At 27.4% G+C, this 22,442-nt stretch overlaps 1 protein-coding gene across 2 annotated transcripts in view; it reads left to right on the forward strand.

Annotated features, from left to right (window-relative positions):
• Nucleotides 1-15,054: 15,054 nt before the first annotated feature.
• fw (furrowed) overlaps nucleotides 15,055-22,442 on the forward strand; it is a 66,057-nt gene continuing 58,669 nt past the window's right edge. For both annotated transcript variants that reach the window (XM_065507988.1, XM_065507989.1), the window contains exon 1: nucleotides 15,055-15,564. In XM_065507988.1, coding sequence (XP_065364060.1) covers nucleotides 15,282-15,564 — 283 coding nt within the window. In that variant the 5' untranslated portion in view covers nucleotides 15,055-15,281. The remainder of the gene's footprint in view (nucleotides 15,565-22,442) is intronic.

A 22,442-nucleotide genomic window follows, 5' to 3' on the forward strand; every position in this document is an offset into this window, starting at 1 on the left:
CCAATAATATTCTGTAAGATATGTTTATTGTGCTGTCGTAACCAACCAAAGCCTAAGAATCGAGAAATATTAGGAAATATCAACTAAATATTGTAAAAATCTTAGTTTTAAGTTATAAGCTATAAATTTTTTAACCTGCATAGACCTGTATCGAACGCCTAAGAGCCGGATAAGCCGAGCCTCCGAGTGGTGAAATATTAAAACATTATGACACGAATTACATATGTGTAAGGTAATTTTTAAAATTTTCGGTAAATTTTGGGAATTTCCTTCTTAAATTTACAGTATTTATACCCTACACCACCATGGGGTCATGCGTTTGTGCAGATGTTTGTAACGCCCAAAAATATTAGTCAAACACCCACCTTAAAGTATACCGATCGACTTAGAATCACTTTCTGAGTCGATTAAACGATGTCCGTCCGTCCGTCTGGTCGGCTGGCTGGCTGTCCATGTAAACCTTGTGCGCAGTGTACAGGTCGCAATTTTGAAGACATTTCGGCTCAAGGACCAAGCCTATTAAAACTTGCTGAAATCGGTCCATTATTTCACCTAGCCCCCATACAAATGTCCTCCCGAAATTGGACTTTATCGGTCATAAATGTTTAATTTATATACATATCCACACATTCCGCTCCAAATAAGTTTTATATACACAAAATTAATGTCACCAAATTTTGTTACGATCGGTCCATAATTAGTCATAGCTCCCATATAGACACGCTTCCGAAAATCAGTTTAACGTGCATAAATCGCTTAAAAATGTTGGTATACACACAAAATTCCACATAGTTAACTTTAATATAGACATAAATCACACGACCTAATTTCATGGTGATCGGTCCATAATTGGTCATAGTAGTCATATGACCACTTCCGAAAATCACTCAAAAATATAAATTATTGAAATTTTAAAAGAAAAATGTTTTTGTTCTTTTACTAAGTGTAGGGCATTATCAAGCCCGACCATACTTCCTTACTTGTTATTCTTTGTGATTTGTTGTCAATCGAATGATTCGATTATATTCACCGATTTTGTCTATACTAGCAACCATTTAGTAAGCTAATTTTTGCCATCCCAACCCAAATGAATCATAAACTCGGTTATTACAACTAAAACTATTTTCTCTGTGACAAAAACATAAAAATGTTTATTTAAAACAGGAAAATTAACATTTCAAGTAGGTTGAGAATTTAATTAAATATAATTTAAGATCATTAATTAATTCATATTTCTTCTGAGTAAAGTTTTCTTTAAGAAATATTAACTTTTCAATCAATTATATGGTATTTTTGAAAAATATCCAGATTTTGTGCAGTCAAAATAATCGTAAGAAATTGTCGAAAAAATATAGAATATTCATGTTTTCGTTTTAAAAAATCGCCATAAAATTATAATTTGAATCTACTTTTAAAATTTTTTTAGAAACAAAAAAGTGGTTATGTGAGCTCTAGTTTAAAAAATAATGATTTCTGAACATACAAATTAGCTTAATTCAGAATAAAACTATTTATAGATATTTAGAAATGGTTTTAAAAACCATTGCGTGGAAATAAAAATATAAATTTTAGATTTCGAAACCGCTTACCTCTTTTAATCATAACACTCTTAGCTCACCGTTTCGAAAATCAGGCATTTATGTTCTGCACTGTGGTCAAAAGCGACGACTAGTGTTGCAGTTATTCGCTGACCATTACAAGAACAAAATTTAAATTATTTAAATCCTATAAAGTTTCACCAATAACAATATAACATCCTATATTAAAGGTACAATTTCCGAAGTCGCATTACCATTTTTCAACATTCAAGTACCAAATCACTTTTTGGTCAAATAATTAAACAAATTATATTGTTTGATATCAGACTTCTATAGAATGTCCTCCGAATCCAATTTCAACCAAAATTTAAGATAATATATTCATCTTATCTTACAAACACACATATTTTAAAATTATAGTTTGATTGTGGTTTTTCTATTATAACATTCAAAGAATATATTGAATATGTGAAATAAATAATTCAATCTTATATGATCAAATGCTTGATAAAATCATACTCAGATATAAATCAAAGAAATTATGACCATAGGAATGATCTATGGAACGATAAACTGATATAAATTTGGGTTTCAAGCTAAAAGGTCAATATCGTGGCACAGAATGTGACATCCCCAAACACAATTTTATTAAAAATAGATGGCCAAAAGTCACAAAAAGGGTAAAAGGAAACCAAAAATATTGTTACGAAATTGTACTTGAATTCAAATATAACGATTTTAAGTTCTGATTTAAAAGTAGCATAATGCTTTCAAATAACAGTGCTGTAATAGCAAACTGTAACATATCTGTGGGCATTATTAAATAAAAGCTTTCAGTTAACCATTGATCGTAAGTTAGCAACGCTGTTTGAATTCGAATATTCAGTTAAAGAACATTGTAGAAAGTACACCACAGATGGCGTATGATCTAGAATATTCGAACTCTGACAGTTAAAGAGCAATCTAGAGTGCAGACGGCAGTGTTATAAATAGTGGCAGAGGTTACAGTCGTGAGTGAGTTTATCAGAGACGCTATTTGAATAAACATCAACTGAGTGCCTTAAAGTGTTCTGTATTTTTCAAGTGAATTCGTGTACATTATAAATGGTGTCTTTATTTCTGCGAATTTATAAACGTGTATAAAAAACACTGAGTGACTATTTAATTCTGTTGTTGTACATTTTAAATAAATAAAGAGTTGTTACAATTTTCAAACTACTAAACGGCTTTTATTTGCAATCAAAAGTATCCGGTTTATTTAAAGGAAATAAACCAGCGTTTTGAAAAGGTTAAAACTTAACAATATTTAAGAATTTATTTTGGGGAATGAAAAAATATATTTGGCATACAAGTTCGATACAAAATATTGAAAATTTTAGAATATTATTTAGGTAGGAGGTGGTCGGTCTCTTTTTTGCCAAAAAATACGAAAAAAAAGTCAGCAATATTTTACTTTTAATAATTACGTGTTAAGAACGTTACAAACCATAATAATTGTTACTAAATTAAATTTTGTTCTGGTTAATTTTTGTTTATTTTAATCGATTTCTATCTTGGTGCTATTTTTTTGACTGATGAATTATGTAGTTTTTCTTTAAAATTTGCATCGTGGTGCTATTATTTTAACCGCAGCTGTATATATTGCGTTTTAATCGGCTCAGTAGTTTCGGAGTTATAAAAACAAATTGAAGTAAAAAATATATTTTTTATGTGAAAATATAAATTTTTTGTGTCCCTTCTTAGATTTTAAGATGAGTCTATTGCCAATAACTATTAAATAAATTTAGTATTAGGTACATAAATCCATAAAAATATTTTGTTATTTTGTTTTTAAATAATTTAATAGGATAGTCAAGGATATGCTACTTTAACAAATTAGGCACAAGTCACTTATGTTGAGATAATCCAAATTTGTTTCTAAATTTATCTAAATCAACTTAAATATATAGATATATGAACTTATTCCGTTTTAGCCAAATTTCAACTACCAATTTTAAAACATTCTGAACCAACATTTTCACTGAATTATTGCACAGGAATAGAGGTATGAGTTATGTCTTGGTATACCACATGATATGAGAAACAATTGTGATACAATTGAGAATGTTTGCGATTTATAATATCTATGTAATTTTTGGTTTTAGTTCTTCTGATTTTTCCATATGATATTGAACCACCCTAATGAACTGGTACATACATATATCTATTGAATGTATGCAGGTAAATGGTGAACGTGTGTTAGTGTATAGAATTACATTTGGCAAAAGGGGCTATTAAGAAGTTAAGCAATTACAAACATCTTTCTTTATTTTTTCTTTTCAATTATTGTTTGTTTTATTTTCACTATATGTTTAATTAATGATAAAATGGTATTAAATATCATTGATGTAAATACTGTAAAAAAAATAGTTTATTGTATTTTTTATGTAAAAATTAATATTAATTTCAAATTATTTTTAATAGAGTTGCCATGGTAAGAAAATTTTAATGTAATGTTATAGAATAAACCCCTTATTCATATTCTATAGAATGAAAAACAATTGTAAAAAGCAATTTAAATTCGATTTTCAGTTTATATTTTCACAATAAATGTAGATTAAAATGTTTTTTCTCATATTTTCCAAATGATTAATTTATAAATTATGATTGTAGCAGCAAAAGTTTGTGTGTCTTCTTTTAAAGTTTTGTAGTTTTATGCATAGAGAAATACACATAGAGTGGAAACTAGAAAAAACTTAACAAAAAAAATTACTCTAAATCTTAACACATAAGTTAGGTGTTGTTTTCACATGATTTTACTAATACATTCTCCTCTCATTCCTAACTCATTTTGACAATTGATTTGTCAGGAGAGTTTCCGATCTATGTGTATTTCCATGGTTTTACATATAAAGTTAAATATTTATTTATTTTAATCAATTGTATTCCCAAATAATTCTCATGATATCTTTAATAATCTTGATTTTTTTTAGGAGATTATTTTATCAGTTGCACTCTAAAATGTTGTTATATGTCTCATTCAACAGTTATAGCTAAATTAAAAGATATTTTAATAAAAAAGTGTGTACATTTTTCACACTTTTATTATTGTTCCCATCATCTATTAAATTAAGATTTTTAAAACTGTAACACAACATGAATAGCATAATTTCGAAAAATATGTATTTACAACGCCAAGCTTGATGCAGTACTTTTATAAATTAGCGTCAAGTTGTTTAACTGTAAAAATAAAAAAATTCATATAAAGTTCTTAAATCGTTCTTTTTAATTAACACTAGATACTGGCAACCTTGTTTTTTTGCTGTTATTGTTGTCGCTGTTTTTACACAATAACCCTACTAAAAAAAAGTACTCGTATTATGGGAAATTTAAACCAATTAAAACTGTAAAACAAAAATCAACTAACTCCTGCTGCAGTATTTAACACTAGACTCTACAAAAATTTAATATCAACAAAACTTGTAGTAGTAATCGTAGTGATGTCAACTATTTTTGGACTAAAAAACGCAAATATTTCTTTTGAAAAAATGCTTTTATAGTTATATGTTGTGTTCACATTGAGCTTGTTAACAAGCAATTTTGTCAAATTTAACATGACCGTACACATTGCAATATAGGATGTTTTTTTTGTTGTAAACCGACAAAATTATATAATTTTGGTCCTTATAGATTTCCAAGTCGATCTAACTATATTTTTTGTCTGCTTAGAGGGAAGCACCGATAGGGTTAAAATTTTCCCCAACTATTCTCTGAAATTTTGAGAATAAGGTTTAAAGTTAATTAATTTAATTATTTTAACTTTAAAATTAATTCAGTTTAAAAAAGGCTTTGGAATGAATCAAAAAAATTAAATATTATAAATGGATTTATGTAATGCAAGGCTGACATTCTTTTATTACGGATTAAGATTTTAGTGAATTAAGCTCAAATTTTATTAATTAATTCGAAGCTCTGATATTTAATAATTATTACACCAAGTTTTTATATGAAATTTGGCTATAATATTCCTAATTTACAGTATCATTATATATTTCGGGAGTAGCCGGGTACCCGGGAATGTAGAAAAAAATTTCCCGATTCCCGGGAATCAAAAAAGGTCGGGAAATTAAAAACCCTAATGAAAACCCATTTTTAAGTGAAAAAAAAATTGAGTGAAATATAATATGTGATGCAAAATAATTTTTAGTGAAAACAAATTTAGATATTTGTTTTAATTTTTTGGGTGAAAAAATTGTAAAAAAAATAAATTTGGTAAAAAACTAATTTTTTGATAAAAAAATTGAAAAAAAATGAAAATGTTTTTTAAAAGTATTAATGACTTAGTAAACCAGATGAAGATCACAAATACGTTAAAAATCGACGTGGGCCAATTTTCCAGAATTTAAATAAAAAACTAAGCGGGACTATATCGGATATATTGATGCATCAATCATATATGTATATTAGGGTGGCACCGTTTGTATGGAGAAAAAATAAGGTATCGATGTTCCCGCCTAAAATGAAAATTTGATTCATTCTAAGACTACGTTTTGAAATTTTTTCGTCCTGGGGTCAATATTTGGCGAGCTGGATCAAAGGATAAAAAGGTCCTTTTTTGATGTTTTTTACATTTTTTCCATATTTCTTCCAAATGAAGTATATGTAAATTTGGTATCATATGAAAGGTCTTTGAGAGACGCATTCAATTGGTTAAAAGAAATTTAAAAAAAAAATTTTTTATATAAAAAAAAATTTTAAAAATTTTCGACAAAATTTTAGTTTTTTTTAATTTTTTCATAGAATTTATTCAAATACATAGATGAAATTTCTTGATCATAAACATCATGTAATTTCACCGAAATGGTTTTTCTCGTTTTTTAAAATTCAATCCAGTTCAATGTTTATTCAAATTTGTTTAAACCTAATTTCATCCCTATCTGACAATCTCTGTACTCAATTCATAGTATATGTAATAGGCATCAAAATAACTCAAATTTTATAAGCTTTCCATCGATGTATAAATTCGTATACTTTTCTTTTGTTACACTACGAATATTTAAATTTACAGTCCAGACTGTGTCCTCTCCGACTGCTATGTATTTCAATCGATGTAGAATGCTCTCTCTCTATGATACGCTTCATTTTGGAACAGAGTATCCGATATTGGCTTAAATCGTTCTTGGGCTCAAAAGACGTGGAGTTATTTTGGCTCGGAATTCATATGTTGGCAGAAAGATGGGAAGAGGTCATAGCTAACAATGGCCAATACTTTGAATAAATTTATATTGTAATTTTTTATTTTTTTTTAAAAAAGGAAAAGTAACAGTCTCTGAACATAAATCAGAAACGATCGAGCTAAATATTGCCGATACGTACTAAATATTGCCGAAATGCAACCTGATTTACTGCGAAGGGTATTTTTTTTCAAATTCGAAACATTAAATAAAATGTGCAACCATTAAACGTTATGCGATTTTAATCAAATCTTCAGACCATCAGCCTGACCATTATAAAAATCTAGGTAAATTTAGTTACGGCCGTCTGTGATATATCCGTTCAGTAATATCAGAATTTTAACTTGATTATCTTCTCTGTGAATATGCGGCTCATTATTTAACAATGTGTAGGATTTTGGTATACTGGGCGACTTAGCAAAGGTATCGGGAACTGGAGGGAATTACCTTATTAGATAACTCAATATCATAGGCTGGATCAAATAGTCTTCCACACTGACAATATAATATATAGTAACATCAGTGGTATTTTCAAAATGGAGTCTTACCGACTCAACATGAGTGCTTGCGAGTAAATAGTTACCAAGTCAATCAACCAACCGAACTCTATTAGATCAGAATTGTAAAACCTAATAGTCAGAATCATGCCCGATATTATAATACCCTACACTGAGTAAATGAGCAAATATATTTTTCTTTTAAAATTTAAATAATTTATTTTCGTGAGTGATTTTATGGGAGCTATGACCACTTATGGACCGATCGCCATGAAATTAGGTTGTGTAATTAATGTCTATATGGGCCTTATATAGGCGCTATGACTAATTATGGACCGATCATTATAAAATTAGGTGACATGACTTCGGTACATATAAACAAATTTTTGTAGATTGCTATATAAATTAAATATTTATGACCGATAAAGTCCTATTTCGGGAGAACATTAGTATGGGGGCGAGTGAAAGAATAAAACATTTAAAATGTATTGACAAGATACACAAAAGCTAATTGAAATAATGGACCGATTTAAGGTAATTTCAGTAGGCTTCGTCCTTGGACTGAAAAAAGTACTTGACGGGTGGACATTCTGAGTCGATCGGTATACATTAAGGATACAAACATCAGAACAAACGAATAATTCCCTACCCACTATTGTGGTGTAGGGTATAATTATAGTTTAAACTCCTTCTTCCTTTAAATAAAGGACTAAAAATAATAAATCACTAAATGTAACCCAAAACACGCTATATTAACAATGCCGAATACGAATATGAGTATGTGAATGAGTAAAACCAAACAAAAAACATTTAAAATGTATCGACAAAATACACAAAAGCAACTGAAACTTTTGCGATTGCGCTGTGCTTGTGTGGAAAATCTACAAAGAAATAATAATAATGAATAAGCTCTTGTTGGCTGAGTAGCAGGCAGGCACTCACGGTAACATTCAACATGCGCAAAACTTAAACCAGTTATGAGACAACTTTCATTACGTGCTGACGTTTCGAACGAACAACAACTGAACGCGTCGAGGAGCGGTTAAATTTTTATTTTTTCTTTATATATTTAACGAGTTTTACGTCGCCAAGTATTGTTTTTGTTTCGGTATTTTTTTTTTCATCTGTTCGTTTGATTTTTTAATAAAATGTTTAAAAACACTTTGGCATTTAAAAGAAATTTTGTTAAATAAATAAAAAAAAAAGTGTAGAAGAGGTGATGACAGTGACAGTGTTTCTCAACAAAATAAGAAAAGAAAGGTGTGAATATTTAAAAAAAAAACAACAAAATTAAATAAAAATAATATATCTGGTCAATACAATACATATGAAAGATATAATTAGTATTGAATATATTTATTCTAAAACAAATCTTGTATACATTTTAATGTTTATTAAATAAATAAAAGAAATAAAAATAAAAAAAAATAAAATAAAAACAAAGCGAGGTCAGCCAGTTGTGTACCGTGTACCGTGTTGAGTGTTATTTATTAACTTTGTTGTTACTAGCTGGTTATCGGTTTTAAGCTATCAACTTGGTCGTTTGTACAATTGTTTTTAATTCACTTTTTTTTGGGCTAATAAAAAAATAAACACACAACGAACGCCAGTCGGTGGCTAACACATTCATAACCATATGCCAGCCAGCCAACAGTCAAAGTCTAGCACTGCTGTCTGCAGCCAGCAAAAGCACATTAATGCAATAAAGTAAAGAGAAAGGATTTTGTTGTTGTTATTATTGTTATTACGTTAAAGCGAATTTATTTTATGGCTATAGAATATCGTCTATTTCAAGTCAATATAAAATTTATTTTTTATTTAATTAATTAAACTAAAAAAACTTAAAAAAAGTAAAAATAAAACTGCTAACAGCCTTTTTTCCAAAGTGATTTAATCGTGGGTTTTAAACTGCCTTTAACAATTTTTGTTTTGCTTAAATTAAAGTGTTCTAGAATTTATATAAAATGTGTTAAAATTTATACCTATATACAATGTTAATTAAATTCCGGTTTAAACTAATTTGCAATAAATTTATAAAAGCAAAAAAATAAGAAAAACTTGAAAAAACAGTTCTTGAGTTTGAAAATTTTTTTATAAAAACGAAAGAGTTAAAACACAAACTTGTTTATAATAAATGTACTGGTGAATTATGAATTTATTGTTGTTGTTTTCATATTATTATTATTATTGTGGTTGTTGTTGCTGTTTTAAAAACATTATTGTTTTGAAATTTAAAAATAAAAATTGTTTATGAAACTTGTTGCGGTTAGTACTTATTCTTAAGAAATCTTAAGGGAATTTTTTATTTTTTTAAAAGAATTGAAATGTTTTAAGTTTTTTTTGGAAAATAATTATTTGGCATATTTTGCTCTTTATATATATGTGGTTGTTTGGAAAAACTAGGTAACTCCATTTTTTGAAAACACGAGTAAAATACATTTAAAATTTTAAACATATTTCACTAATTACACTCTGCTACAAAATGACACTTTTTGTCAGAACTTGAAAAGCCTAATGGAGGTTGTAGGCCAAGGTGAGGACACATTAAAACCGTTTTCAAAGATTTTGAAACACCCTCAAAATTTAGAGGTATTTTGAAAAACTGTTTTAGGGTAGGTCGTAGTACTTTAGTACCTCTAACTCACACATTTTTAGACCGATTTCAAAAATTTAGAAGAGGTGACTTTCATAAAATGTATATTCCAAAATCTTGTGTAAGTTTTTATAAAAAGTTTCGCTTTATTTTTAATTTTTTTCGTAATTTTTCAAATTCAACAATAGATATTTTAATTTTTTTCTATGAAAACTATTTTTTTTCAAAATGTTTTAAAGACAATTTTATGTAGACAAAAATGAGACATTACTCTTTAAAATCGGTTTACATTTGTTAAAGTTATTAAACTTTTTCGAAAAATGTTCAAAAAATTTACCTTGTAAGTTCTAAATTTTATAAATATTTTGTTTGTACATTTTTTTGTTTTTTGTTATTCATATGCGCGGGGGGAGAAAATATTAAAAAAGGTGTTAATGTAAAGTTGGATAACTTTTACAATTTTCATCCGATTTTAATAATTAAAAATTAATTTTGTTAAGAACTAAATTTCCTTTATACATTTGTATAAATTTTTATTAGCTTTCATATCAAAATAAGCAATGAAAAGCGACTAAAATCAAAAAAGTTGATAAATTTAGATATTCTTTTAGATATTCTTAAGATATTCTTCTGTTTTTTCTAACAGAGGAGTTACCTAGTTTTTCCAAAAACTATTTTTTTTAATTTATTTTTATATTTTACGGAACTAAGGCAACTTTAGTAATCATTTGTGGTAAAACATTGACTATTTGGCTCCGCAAGTTAATTTAACCGTTTTTTAACGAAAAAATGGAGTTACCCAGTTTTTTAAAAAAAATATTTTTTCGTTTTATTCTTATATACATATCAAAAATAAGCCGAGTTTTTTTATTTTTTAGTTTCAAAATTTGAACCCAAAGAGCTTGTGATCCGAATTTGTTCTATTTCTCTCTTAGTATTTTAAACTTCTAATTTTTCTGTTTTTTTAAAGAAACTATGGAGTTAGCAAGTTTTTATATAAAAATAACTTTTAAATGAGAAACTATATCAAAATTTCAATTTGAGTGATAGTAAATTAAATGTTTCTATTTTTGGTGTTATATCAATTTTCGTAAAAAGTGGAGTTACCTAGTTTTTCCAAACGACCACAGATATGTATATCGATGGCTTGATATAAAAAGTCGTAACTCGATTTTTTGTTACTTTACAGAAGAAGGAAAAAACTTAATAAAATCCATAAAATTTTAGACACAAAAAAAGTTTTAATGCTATTTTTAATAAGAAGAGACATCACATTTTATTTATCATTTAATTTTTTTTTTATTTTAATGAAGTTATTTAATATAACCCTTTTTCATTGATATTTTTGAATATTAAGCCATCGATATGAGCTATTCATTGCATGAATATGTCAACCAGGCCTAAAAAATTTCAAATAAAAAATTAAAACTGGAAAAAAATAAAACATTTCATACAAGAAATATGAATTTTTAAGAAAAAAATTTTTGTTCTCCAAACTTTTTAATAAATTTTCATCAAATTAACTTTGAAACATATTAATCTAAACTTTAGTTTCCTTATCATCTACATTAATAAATTTAAAGCTTTAAATATACTTGTGTGTGCTTTATTAATTAGCACTACTAAAACTAATATTCATTTAAAGATCAATAAAATTTCCATAGAAATTTGGTTTGGTTTTGTAGACGTTTTTAAATTTTTTGAGATTTTGCTTTATTTGGTTTACCAGAATAAAATTGACGTACATTTTGTATGTTGATTTTAATAAAGTTTTAGTTTTGGGCGTAAATAGGTGAAGGGCACATTAAAAGAAGAATGATAGCGGCACAGAGCAAGCCGACCACATGATATCCTACACCAGTTTCAACCCACAAAAAATATAACTTCTTTTGGAAGCTCTTAAGAAGAAAAAAAAGTACTTTTTTTTGTGCAATTAAAAAAATCAATTGAAGCCTCTTCAGAAAGGGAGAGGGTGGGCATTATTTCTACCTTTATGGTACCTTAATACCATTAAGCTCCCTATTCTTGATTCTTTCTTTACTCAGATGAATATCAGCCAACTATTATGAATATATGAGTTAAATAATTTAAAATATTAAAACAGTATTGTACAATTAGAAGAAAAAGAACCAATTTGCATTTTCCCTCTTGAATGACAGTCAAGTTTAAAATTTCAAAGTCATTTTTATACCCTACACCACCATAGTGGAGAGGGTACAATGCGTTTGTGCAGATGTTTTAACGCCCAAAAATATTGGCCTAACACCCACCTTAAAGTATACCGATCGATTTAGAATAACTTTCTGATTTTGAAGATATTTCGACAAAATTTGGTACATATAATTTTTTTGCCCCAAGGACCATGCCTATGGAAATCGGTCCATTATTTCACCTAGCCCCCATACAAATGTCCTCTCGAAATTGGACAATATCGGTCATAAATGTTTAACTTATATATGTATGTATGTATCTACACAAATTTCGCTCCAAATAAGTTTTATATATACAAAATTCATGTCACCAAATTTTGTTACGATCGGACCATAATTAGTCATAGCTCCCATATAGACACGCTTCCGAAAATCACTTTAATGTGCATAAATCTCTTAAAAAAGTCTGTATGTACAACAAACTCAACGTAAATAACTTTCATATAGACATAAATCACACGACCTAATTTCATGGTGATCGGTCCATAATTGGTCATAGCTCCCATTTAAGGCCCATTTCGAAAATCACTCACGAATATAAATTATTGATATTTTAAAAGACAAATCTTTTTGCTCATTTACTTGGTGTAGGGTTAATATGTAGGGTTAATATATGGTCGGGCTTGACCGACCATACTTTCTTACTTGTTTTATTTTAGGTTCAGTAATATGGATTATTCAAAAATTACAATTTGAAGAAAGTACCATTATTTCCAAATTTTCCTTTTCCCTCTTGAAAACCCAACAAGTTTGAAATTTTAAAATACAAAGATACTTATATCTCAAGCGACTTAAACCTGTGAAGTACAAAACTGTTTACCCGTATTTGGCACAATCTACATCTTTGCATTCAAGTGCCAAATAAAAATATGTTAGTTAATTTTTGTATGACTTACCCTCATTATCACAATATTTAGTTAACCTAAATAACTATAAGTTAACATGAAACCAGACATTGTGCTAATGGGAGTTAGAAACAAATGTTTAAAATTTTATTAAAATTGGTTCAATAAAAGGTTCGAATTTCCAAAAAGTACCAAATTTATATTTGGTTTTTTGTTTAAAAATTTGTTTATATTTTTATCGGTTCAAACGATACATCGGTTGTAAAAAAGTACCAAAACATTGTGGTACCAGTTGTCGATCATAAAGGGTTTGAATATTTTTGAAAAAGATAAAGATGCAATTTAAATGTTGTTGGTATTAGTTTAGAGGTTATAATGTTACCAAATTTACCCGTTCTTAAACTGTAAACATTCGATTGGAATCATATTGAATCAGTCAGTCACTCAGTAACGTTACTCTTTTATATACATATATACTTTGAGACATGTATATGGGGATTTTGATCTCAAGTGACACAACTTTTGAAACCGATGTCTTCCGATCAACAAGATCGGTCAGGAACTCTCTGAGTTAGAGGGGGTCAAAATTTGTAATTTTTTTTATTTTGACTTATTTTTAGTTACAAAACATTTATTTTGATATATGTATATCCCACTCGCTTCCGACTAAGCGACCAAAAAGCTATTAAAGGAAAAGGGTCCATTTTGATAAAAGTCAAAGTCAAGTCATGTCTTGAGTTACAAAACATTTATTTTGATAGATATCCCACTCGCAACCCACTAAGCGACCAAAAAGCTATTAAAGGAACAGAGACAAGCTTTATTTTGTACAAAAAAAAAATAAAAAAGGGTCCATTTTGAAAAAAAGTCTAAAAAAGTTTTTAATTTTGCAAAAAAAGTCAATTCTTTTAAATTTTTTTTATCGAAAGATTAATGAAATAGCTGTATAAACCATTTTGGGAAAAAATTTGCTAAGAAAAATAGCTAGTAAGTTACATGGATGAGAAAAAAAACCTGTTTGGCAAAAATTTCAAATTCTGTCTACCTCTAACTCAGAGAGTTCTTCACCGATCTTGTTGAAAAATTGTGTCTATAACTTCCGCATGATCGTTTGATCAGGTTACAAAATTGATATTTAAATCAATTTTAATAAAAATCCAGCCTACTTTAGTATATAATTTAACATATAAATAAAAATTTAGACAAGTGTTTTAAATAAAAACTCAGCAAGTAAAAGGTTAAAATTTTACTTTGTTATTATTTTAAACTTTCCCTTAAATACAGTTAACAGCTTAAACCGCTTTAATTAAATTATAAATTTATTATACACAGAGTTAAGCTTTTATTTACAAACAACAATATGGTTTAAAAACGAATTTGACAAAACAAAAAAACCAAACTTATGCAACCCCCCCCCCCAAAAAAAAAACAAAATAAAACCAAACATCAAAAACGAAAGACTCAAGACAGAGACTTTAAAAGTTAGATTTGAAGCCAATTTCCTAAAACAGCTGCAAAAATTTCAAATCTTTTAATAAATTAAAAGAAAAATTCAATATGACATAAATATACAAATTAAACCGAAACGAAATAGAAGAAAAAAAAAACGTGAGAAAGAATAGCCTTCATTGTATAGACTTAAAAATACGTTTTACTGATTTTATAAATTTTTAACGCGTTTCTTTGTATGATTAATTACTAAACCATCATATGCGAATGAATTAACAATAGAAATGCATAAAATAACTGCAACGAGTACAAAGGCAAAATAACAACCATAAAAATAGTTTAAACATAAACTGCAGCATAAAAAAACTCAATGAATTTAACAACAATTGAAAACCACAAACAAACACATGAACGAATGAACATTAAACAACATAATCAACACCACAGTTTATTCTCATTCATATATTTTAACAAAAAAAATGTGAAGTGAATTCAATTGAATTTGAAGTGCATAAAAAACAAGAAAAATAAAAATTCATCATTTTTGTAAAACAAAAAAAAAAAAAAAAATTAACAGCAGAAAATGTTTTCAAAAAATAATAATCTATTAAAATCACGAATCCATCAACTTGTTTGAGGAGATAAAAAGAAAATTTATATATTTTAAATAATAAATTGCTCAAAAAAACAGCATTTGCCAACTGCAAGCAACAAACAGCTGCCTTAGTTCAACAACATTTGTGTCGTGTTTTACTGCAATATGCAACAAATGTTTTTCAAATAAACAAATTTACATAATTTTTAAATTTATTTATATTGTATGTTTTTTTCTTTTATGTTTATAGTGAAAATTTTCACTGGAAATTATAAATAATAATACTAAACCAATAATAATAATAAAAATAGTAGTTTAACAAAAAAAAAATCAAAATTTATATGTCTACACAAGAAATTATAATGTTAACACCCGTATCTACTACAACAGCCACAACAACAAAAACAACTGCAACTACAACATCAGCATCTACAACAACATCAAAATTAACACCATTTGGTGGCTATAAAAGCGAAATGTTTCAAACAAAAAAACTGTCACAGTGTACGGCGGCGGCGGTGGCCAAAAAAGCATCTGTGAATTCGAAAAGTTTTCAAAAACTAAGCCCAGTTTGGCTGTGGTCGCTGTTAATAATAACTACATTGCGTGTAACTTACAGTCAAGGTAAGTGTTGTTTGTTACATTATTGCTTTTTTTTCTGTTTTGGTTTTTGTGTTTTCAAAAATTTTAATTTACTTAGTTTGCGAGTTTGTGAAAAAACACCATATGTATGTATATGAATAAATTATATTAAATTATTGTATTGCATAAAATGAAATAATTGTTTTATTACTTAACCAACTGGTTAAATTATAACAATATTTGAAAAAAATAAAAATAATTATTAATTGCTGGTGGTTAAATTGAACAAAATTTCTTAACGATTTTTGGTTTAAAATAATAAAACACAGAGGCGTATTGTATTTTTAACAATAGAGCTAGAGTTCTAAAAAGTTTTGGTAAAAAGTATTTTTTTTTTAACAAAACAGTAATTGATTTGTAGATGATGGACAAAATTATACAAATTGCTTTTTTGGGGCGATTAGTAATCGCCAACGTTTTAGTTAGGCTAATAACTAGGGTTTCTTTGCTTTGCAATGAATAACACAGGTCAACAAAATCGAAAAAAATGTAGAGGCTTTTTAAATCTTACTCAATTTTGTTGTATTGTGGTTCCAGTAGTACAAATATGGTGCAAATTTTAAATTCTATGGAGGTGTTTTTAAAAAAAATTTTTAAGTAAAATTGTGAAATTTTTGTAGACGTTTCTTCACATAATTAATGATTACTCAAAAACGGTTAGTTCGATATTATAAGAAAAATTTAAATTTATATAACTTTTAATCTGATTATATATTATGTTTCAATCGGCTCAGCAGTTTCGGAGTAATAATAATAAATTGAAGTAAAAAATATATTTTTTACATAAAATAGCTAGCTTTTTTGTTTTAAAAAAATCATGAAAAATCTAAACCGCCAGAAAGTGTTTAGATTTATTACTTTATCGCAAAGCCACATGTAATATAGACAAAATTAAGTATCGATCGTAAAAATCGATAGATACTTTATGAATTTATTCACAATTAAGTGAATTCACTCAATTTCACAACATTTTAGGTTTTTGTTTGATATACATAAAATTGAGTAGTTAATGTTCATCTTTTGAATGATTGAATTTTAAAAACATTTTTCCAATGATATGTAAAAATTTTCGAATATATATTGCGTTTCGATCGGATCAGTAGTTTCGGAGTTATAACAACGAATTTAAGCTAAAAATTAATTTTTTATATGAAAATAGCTAACTTATTTGTTTTAAAAAAATCATGAAAAATCAAAAACGCCAGAATTTGTTTAGATTTATTACTTTATCGTAAAGCCACATGTAATATAAATAAAATGAGATATCGATCATAAAAATCGATGAATTCTTTTCGACTATATTCACAATTAAGTGAATTCACTCAATTTCACCAAATTTTAGTTTTTTTGTTTGATATACATAAAATTGAGTAGTTAATGTTCTTCTTTAGAATGATTGAAGTTTGAAAACATTTTCCTCAAGCTATTTAGAAATTTTTACATATATATTGCGTTTCAATCGGCTCAGTAGTTTCGGAGTTATAATAACAAATTGAATCCAAAAATATATTTTTAGTGAAAATAAAAATTTTTTTTTTAAAAAAATCATGTAAAATCGAAAACGGCCGAAATTGTTCAGATTTATTGCTTTATCGCAAAGCCATATATAATAGCAAACAAAATGAGATATCGGTCATAAAAATCGATGGATTCTTTTCGAATTTATTCATAATTAAGTGAATTCCCGGTGAAAATTTTCCCGAGTAGAAACCCTAGTTGTTAACAATGGCTTATAATTTGCAAAATGGAAGATATCTTTTTTGAGATATTCTTTGTTCAAGCATTTTCCACCCTATACAATTTGAAGCTGCCGAATATAACACTCCTAATAAATTTAAACTTTGAAAATCAATAAGCTCTATGTGAAATGAATTTGTATCAAATTAGTGTTTCACATTAAACCATATAAATATGTTTTTAGTTGGTTACTAACAAATTAGATGAGTTAACTTTAATTTAAAAAAAAAACTCGTTAAATATCTGAATTTAATATCCCTACATCCGGACTTACAGCAACTCCCCTTTTTCACGCTATTTTACATACAACACTGACTGCAGAATGATGTTTATTTTTTTCTATTAAATTTTTTGCGTGCTCAATATTTAATATTTCTGCAAAAGTTAAAAAAAGTATAACAAAAAATCAAACGGAAGTATTAACTTGTCTGATTATTTGAAATGTTTGTCTAATAAACACCACAAAAATGAATCATAGCAAAATAAATTTTCTCATACAAAAAATAGATTACAATATAATTAGTAAATAAATTGTTACAAAAAAATAAAACTCAAACAAAAATTAAATTGAAATTAATTTACAATATATAGAAAAACCTTAAAGCATGATCAGAATATTATTTAATTTTTTATTAATAATTTAATTAACAAACATTTATATGAAAATTTAAAGCTTAGCAGAAGATTTTCAAAGAAGAAAATGTATTTAATGTAGTCATATTTTAATAGTTTATCTTCAATGACCTTCATGGTTAGTTAGTTTTGATCATTTATAATCCAATATTTAGTTCTCTACTCTAGTTTGTGCTTTAATATGTTTAAATTTTTAGTTTTAACTGAGAACTAAAACGGAAATAGTCAATCTTAATATTTTGTTTAGTGAAATAAGAAACAGCTAAAAAATATATTTATGATTTAGTTTTTGTTTGCCCAAATATGGCTAACAAATAAATAATAACCAATTTAAAATTCATATACAATTTAGACTTTTAAATTATGGGAATTTTTATTTAAGAAAACATTTGTTTTATTAGGATTTCAGTCTTGTTTTTGTATAAAAAATAAAATTTGAATCTTTTAGAGTATGACTGTAGAAATATTTATTATTGGCTGGATGCCGGCTTAGTTTGACGTTGCACAATGGGTAAGAATCAAAATAGTTTGGAAATAAATCTGGCATTTCTAAACGGCTGGTCCGATCGAGTTTAAGTTATTAAAGTAGGGTACCTTCGATATGTAAAATGTTTAAACACATGCCATCTAGTTGTTTCCCATCTGATTTCAAAGATTTTAATATTTATGGAAAGCGCTCGGGCGTAACTCAATTATATTCAAAAATATGTCACTTTAAAACACCGTTTTTTTTTAAATATTTTCATATTTTAGTATAAAATATGACTAATTCAGAACCATTGGCTTGTTGTTGAATAAACTAGTATTAAGAAAATTTATAAAAATTTTTTGGTATGAAAAAAAAAGTGGCATATTTTTGAATCTAATTGAGATATTGACTTGACATTTTATGTAAGACCAAAAATTTACTTATCTAAAGAAACAAGTAAGAGAGTTATATTCGGCTGTGTCGAATCTTATATACCCTTCATCTAATTATACTTCAAAATACAAATTTTAACTATTTTTTAATAAACAAAATTTATTTTTTTTAATTTTTTGGAAAAACAAATTTCGAATTGTTATTTTAAATTTTTTTTTTTTAAATTTAAAATTTTTATATTTTTTTGTCGGAAAAAATATATTTTAACCCGATTTTTTGGGTTAAAAAATATTTTTCCCGATTTTGACCCATTGTAGGTCCAACTTACTATGGTCTTATATACGTCGTTGCTAATTTTTTTTTTTTTTTTTCATCATTTATTTATTGTATCTTCATTATTTAATGAACTAACAATAAGTGGTTCAAATCTTATATCTAATATTATTATTTAATTAGTCCAGCCAGTGCCGGACGAAAAAATTTTGTGTTCAAATTTTGTCGTTGCAAATGTCTTTGAAATATCATTAGATATCCATATCTATCATTAGATATCCATAATGGCTATATTAATGACTTAGTAATCCAGATATAGGTAAAAAATCGAGGTTGTCCTGGTTTTTTCCTCATTTGTGGACCGATCTTGCTGATTTTAAATAGGAAACTTCTCGAAAGCATGTCTGACAAAATTACGGACATGGCTTAATCGCTATCTATAAGGATCCAGAATATATATACTTTATAGGGTCGGAAAATTATATTGTGGAAATTACAAACGGAATGACAACTTATATATACCCTTCACTAAGGTGAAGGGTATAAAAATAGATGTGGACCAAATTATTCCTAACATTTGCAATCCTATTAAAATTTTGATACAAATTTTAGTTTTAGAAACTCAATTAATATGTAAATGTAATAAAATTGGTCAAATTCTGAAGGACGTAGGGGCGACATATTCGAAAAATAGGACATGTTTATTATACCAAAATATTGTGCGTAAATATGCCTTACAGAAAAACATAAAATGTTTATATGTTCTTAAAGAAAGTTTTTTGTTAATAAAAAAAGAGTTAAGTCACTTTTTTAAGCAAAAATCTACCATTTTTTAATTTTTTAATTGAAAATCTTTTATTTTTGGATACATAATTGAGATTGCTCTGAAATTTTTTGTATATTATTGGTAATTTAGTTGTCTAACTAACAAAGAAATTCGAACCCATTCGGCGCTCTATATTTTTAAAAAAGCGGACCAATTTAATGCAAAATTTTAAAATTTCAATTTTGAAATGCCTTAAGTAATACATTTTTCAAGACCTAGCCGAACGCTTTCCAAAAAAAATAAAAGTCTTCGAAATCAGATGGGAAACAAACAAATGAAGGTATCCTATTTTTAGCCCATATAACGCCGCCCCTGGATCATTTGTACGGTCCATTTTAATAACTTAAACTCGAATACTCCTTGGCCACGTCCATGTTAATGGACTAGCCGTTTATAAATGCCAAATTTATTTCCAAAACATTTTGATTCTGCCCCACTGTGCGTTGTAGGAAAATAAATATAAACACTTTCCAAATTCAGGAGAACGTTAAGTCTTGTATGGCCATGGAAAACATGTATATCAAATATTTTTAAATTCAGAAGAGTAAAGGTTCAAAAATTCATATTTTTTTAAAAATTTTTTCGTTTCTTCCCCATAAAATCCATAAAATATGTATTGTGCAACCTTTTACATGAATCTTTTGTTCTTGATTATTTTTATTTTCAATCTCTACCTCCATGGATGCAGTAATACTTTGTATGGAATTGATTTTTGCACAGTGACAGACAACAACAATAAAAATAACAATAAACAAAAACACGCTAAAACCAGTTTAAAAATGTCAAAAAGTCTTCAGACAATATTTCATAATACTTATACGTACGTACTCGTACATACGTATTCAACTGGTTCGAATCTTAACTGTTTTTGTATTTGTTACTTCGGATATTATAAAAAAAAATTTAGTAATTTATTTAAATTTATAACTTTTATTTTCATTTTTGCAACAAAAAGACAATAACTAACCATCACCATCATGTGAGTGAGTGAGTGGCTTTTATAATCGAAAAGATAAATTAATAATCAAAATCAAAACATGTTAATCAACTTCAATATTATGATGCCAAAATTTCTTTATAAAAAAAAATTCGTGGCCAAAAGCTAGTTGCAAAAAAAAAACCATAAAACTTATTCAATAATTTATTCATAATGATGACCGAAAACCAAAACAAAGTAAATGTTAACGAATTTACAAAGACTTGTTTGGTTAATATTTATTTAACTGTGTGTTTGAATGAATGAATCAATATCAAATAGAAATAGTAAAATAATAAAAATAAAAATAGACTAGAATTGAGTTTCCAGAATATCTGTTGAATGACTAGACTCTTGGCTGGAAATTGTGGAGGTTTCATGTGTTTGTTAGTGTTTCGTGCTCATAATTGCCTACAAAAGGATTGTTAAATGTTTAAGTGGTTTAACCTGTTTTTTGTTTGTTATTATTTATCATTGTTTTTTATACCCTCCACCACCATAAGTGGTGAATGAGGGTATATATAAGTTTGTCATTCCGTGTGTAACATTGAGAAATATTCATCTGAGACCCAACAAAGTATATATATTATTGATCCTTATGAAATTCTAAGTCGATTGAGCCATGTCCGTCTGTCTGTCCGTCTGTCCGTCTGTCCGTCTGTCCGTCTGTGTAAAACACGCTCACGTCCAAAATACGCAAACAAACTTAGTAGAGTTGCAAGAAAAATGTTTATTATTGTCCTAAGCAGTTTGGTATTGAAAATCAGCGAAATCGGTACAGTGGAACCAAAGTTATGAATGAAAATGTGGGACAACCTCAAAAAAAAATTGATAATTTTCACATATTTTTGGACATTTTTTGTAAATATATTGCAGCTAATATCATAAAATTTTGCACTCGTTACTTTTATGATAAAAGGAGTAACTATGGTGAAAATTATAAGAATCGGTCCATGATTTCTCCTAGCCCCCATACAAATTTCTTCCCGAAATATGGTTCTATGGTCTATAAATGCCTACAGAATAGGAATATCCACATCAAATTCAGCAAAAATAAGTTTCGTGGCAAAAGAAATTATACTACAAAATTTTTCGTGGATCGGCCCATATTTGACTATAGCCCCCATATAAAGTACACTTCCGAAAATCTCTTAAATAAGCATAAATGTCTTATAAATATCGCTATCAAGTTGAAATTCGACATGAGTAATCCCAATATATACCAAAATCGCTGTACCTAATTCTATGAAGATCGGCCGATAATTGGTTATAGCTCCCATATAAGGACCACTTCCGAAAAACACAATAACCTACATAAATATCTAAAAAATATCAATATCAAAACAAAATTTCACACACATCCATAGTTTATATTTAGAAATCATACTACTGGATTTTGTGAATATCGGTCCGTATTTGACCATAGCTCCCATATAAGGTCCACTTCCAAAAATCAGTTAAGTACTCATAAAACTCTTATAAATACATTTATCATGCTAAAATTCGACAAAAATTATACTCATAGATATAGATATCACTGTACCAAATTTTAT

This window comes from Calliphora vicina, chromosome 4 (genome assembly GCF_958450345.1).
Source record: "Calliphora vicina chromosome 4, idCalVici1.1, whole genome shotgun sequence".
NCBI classification, from domain to species: domain Eukaryota; kingdom Metazoa; phylum Arthropoda; class Insecta; order Diptera; family Calliphoridae; genus Calliphora; species Calliphora vicina.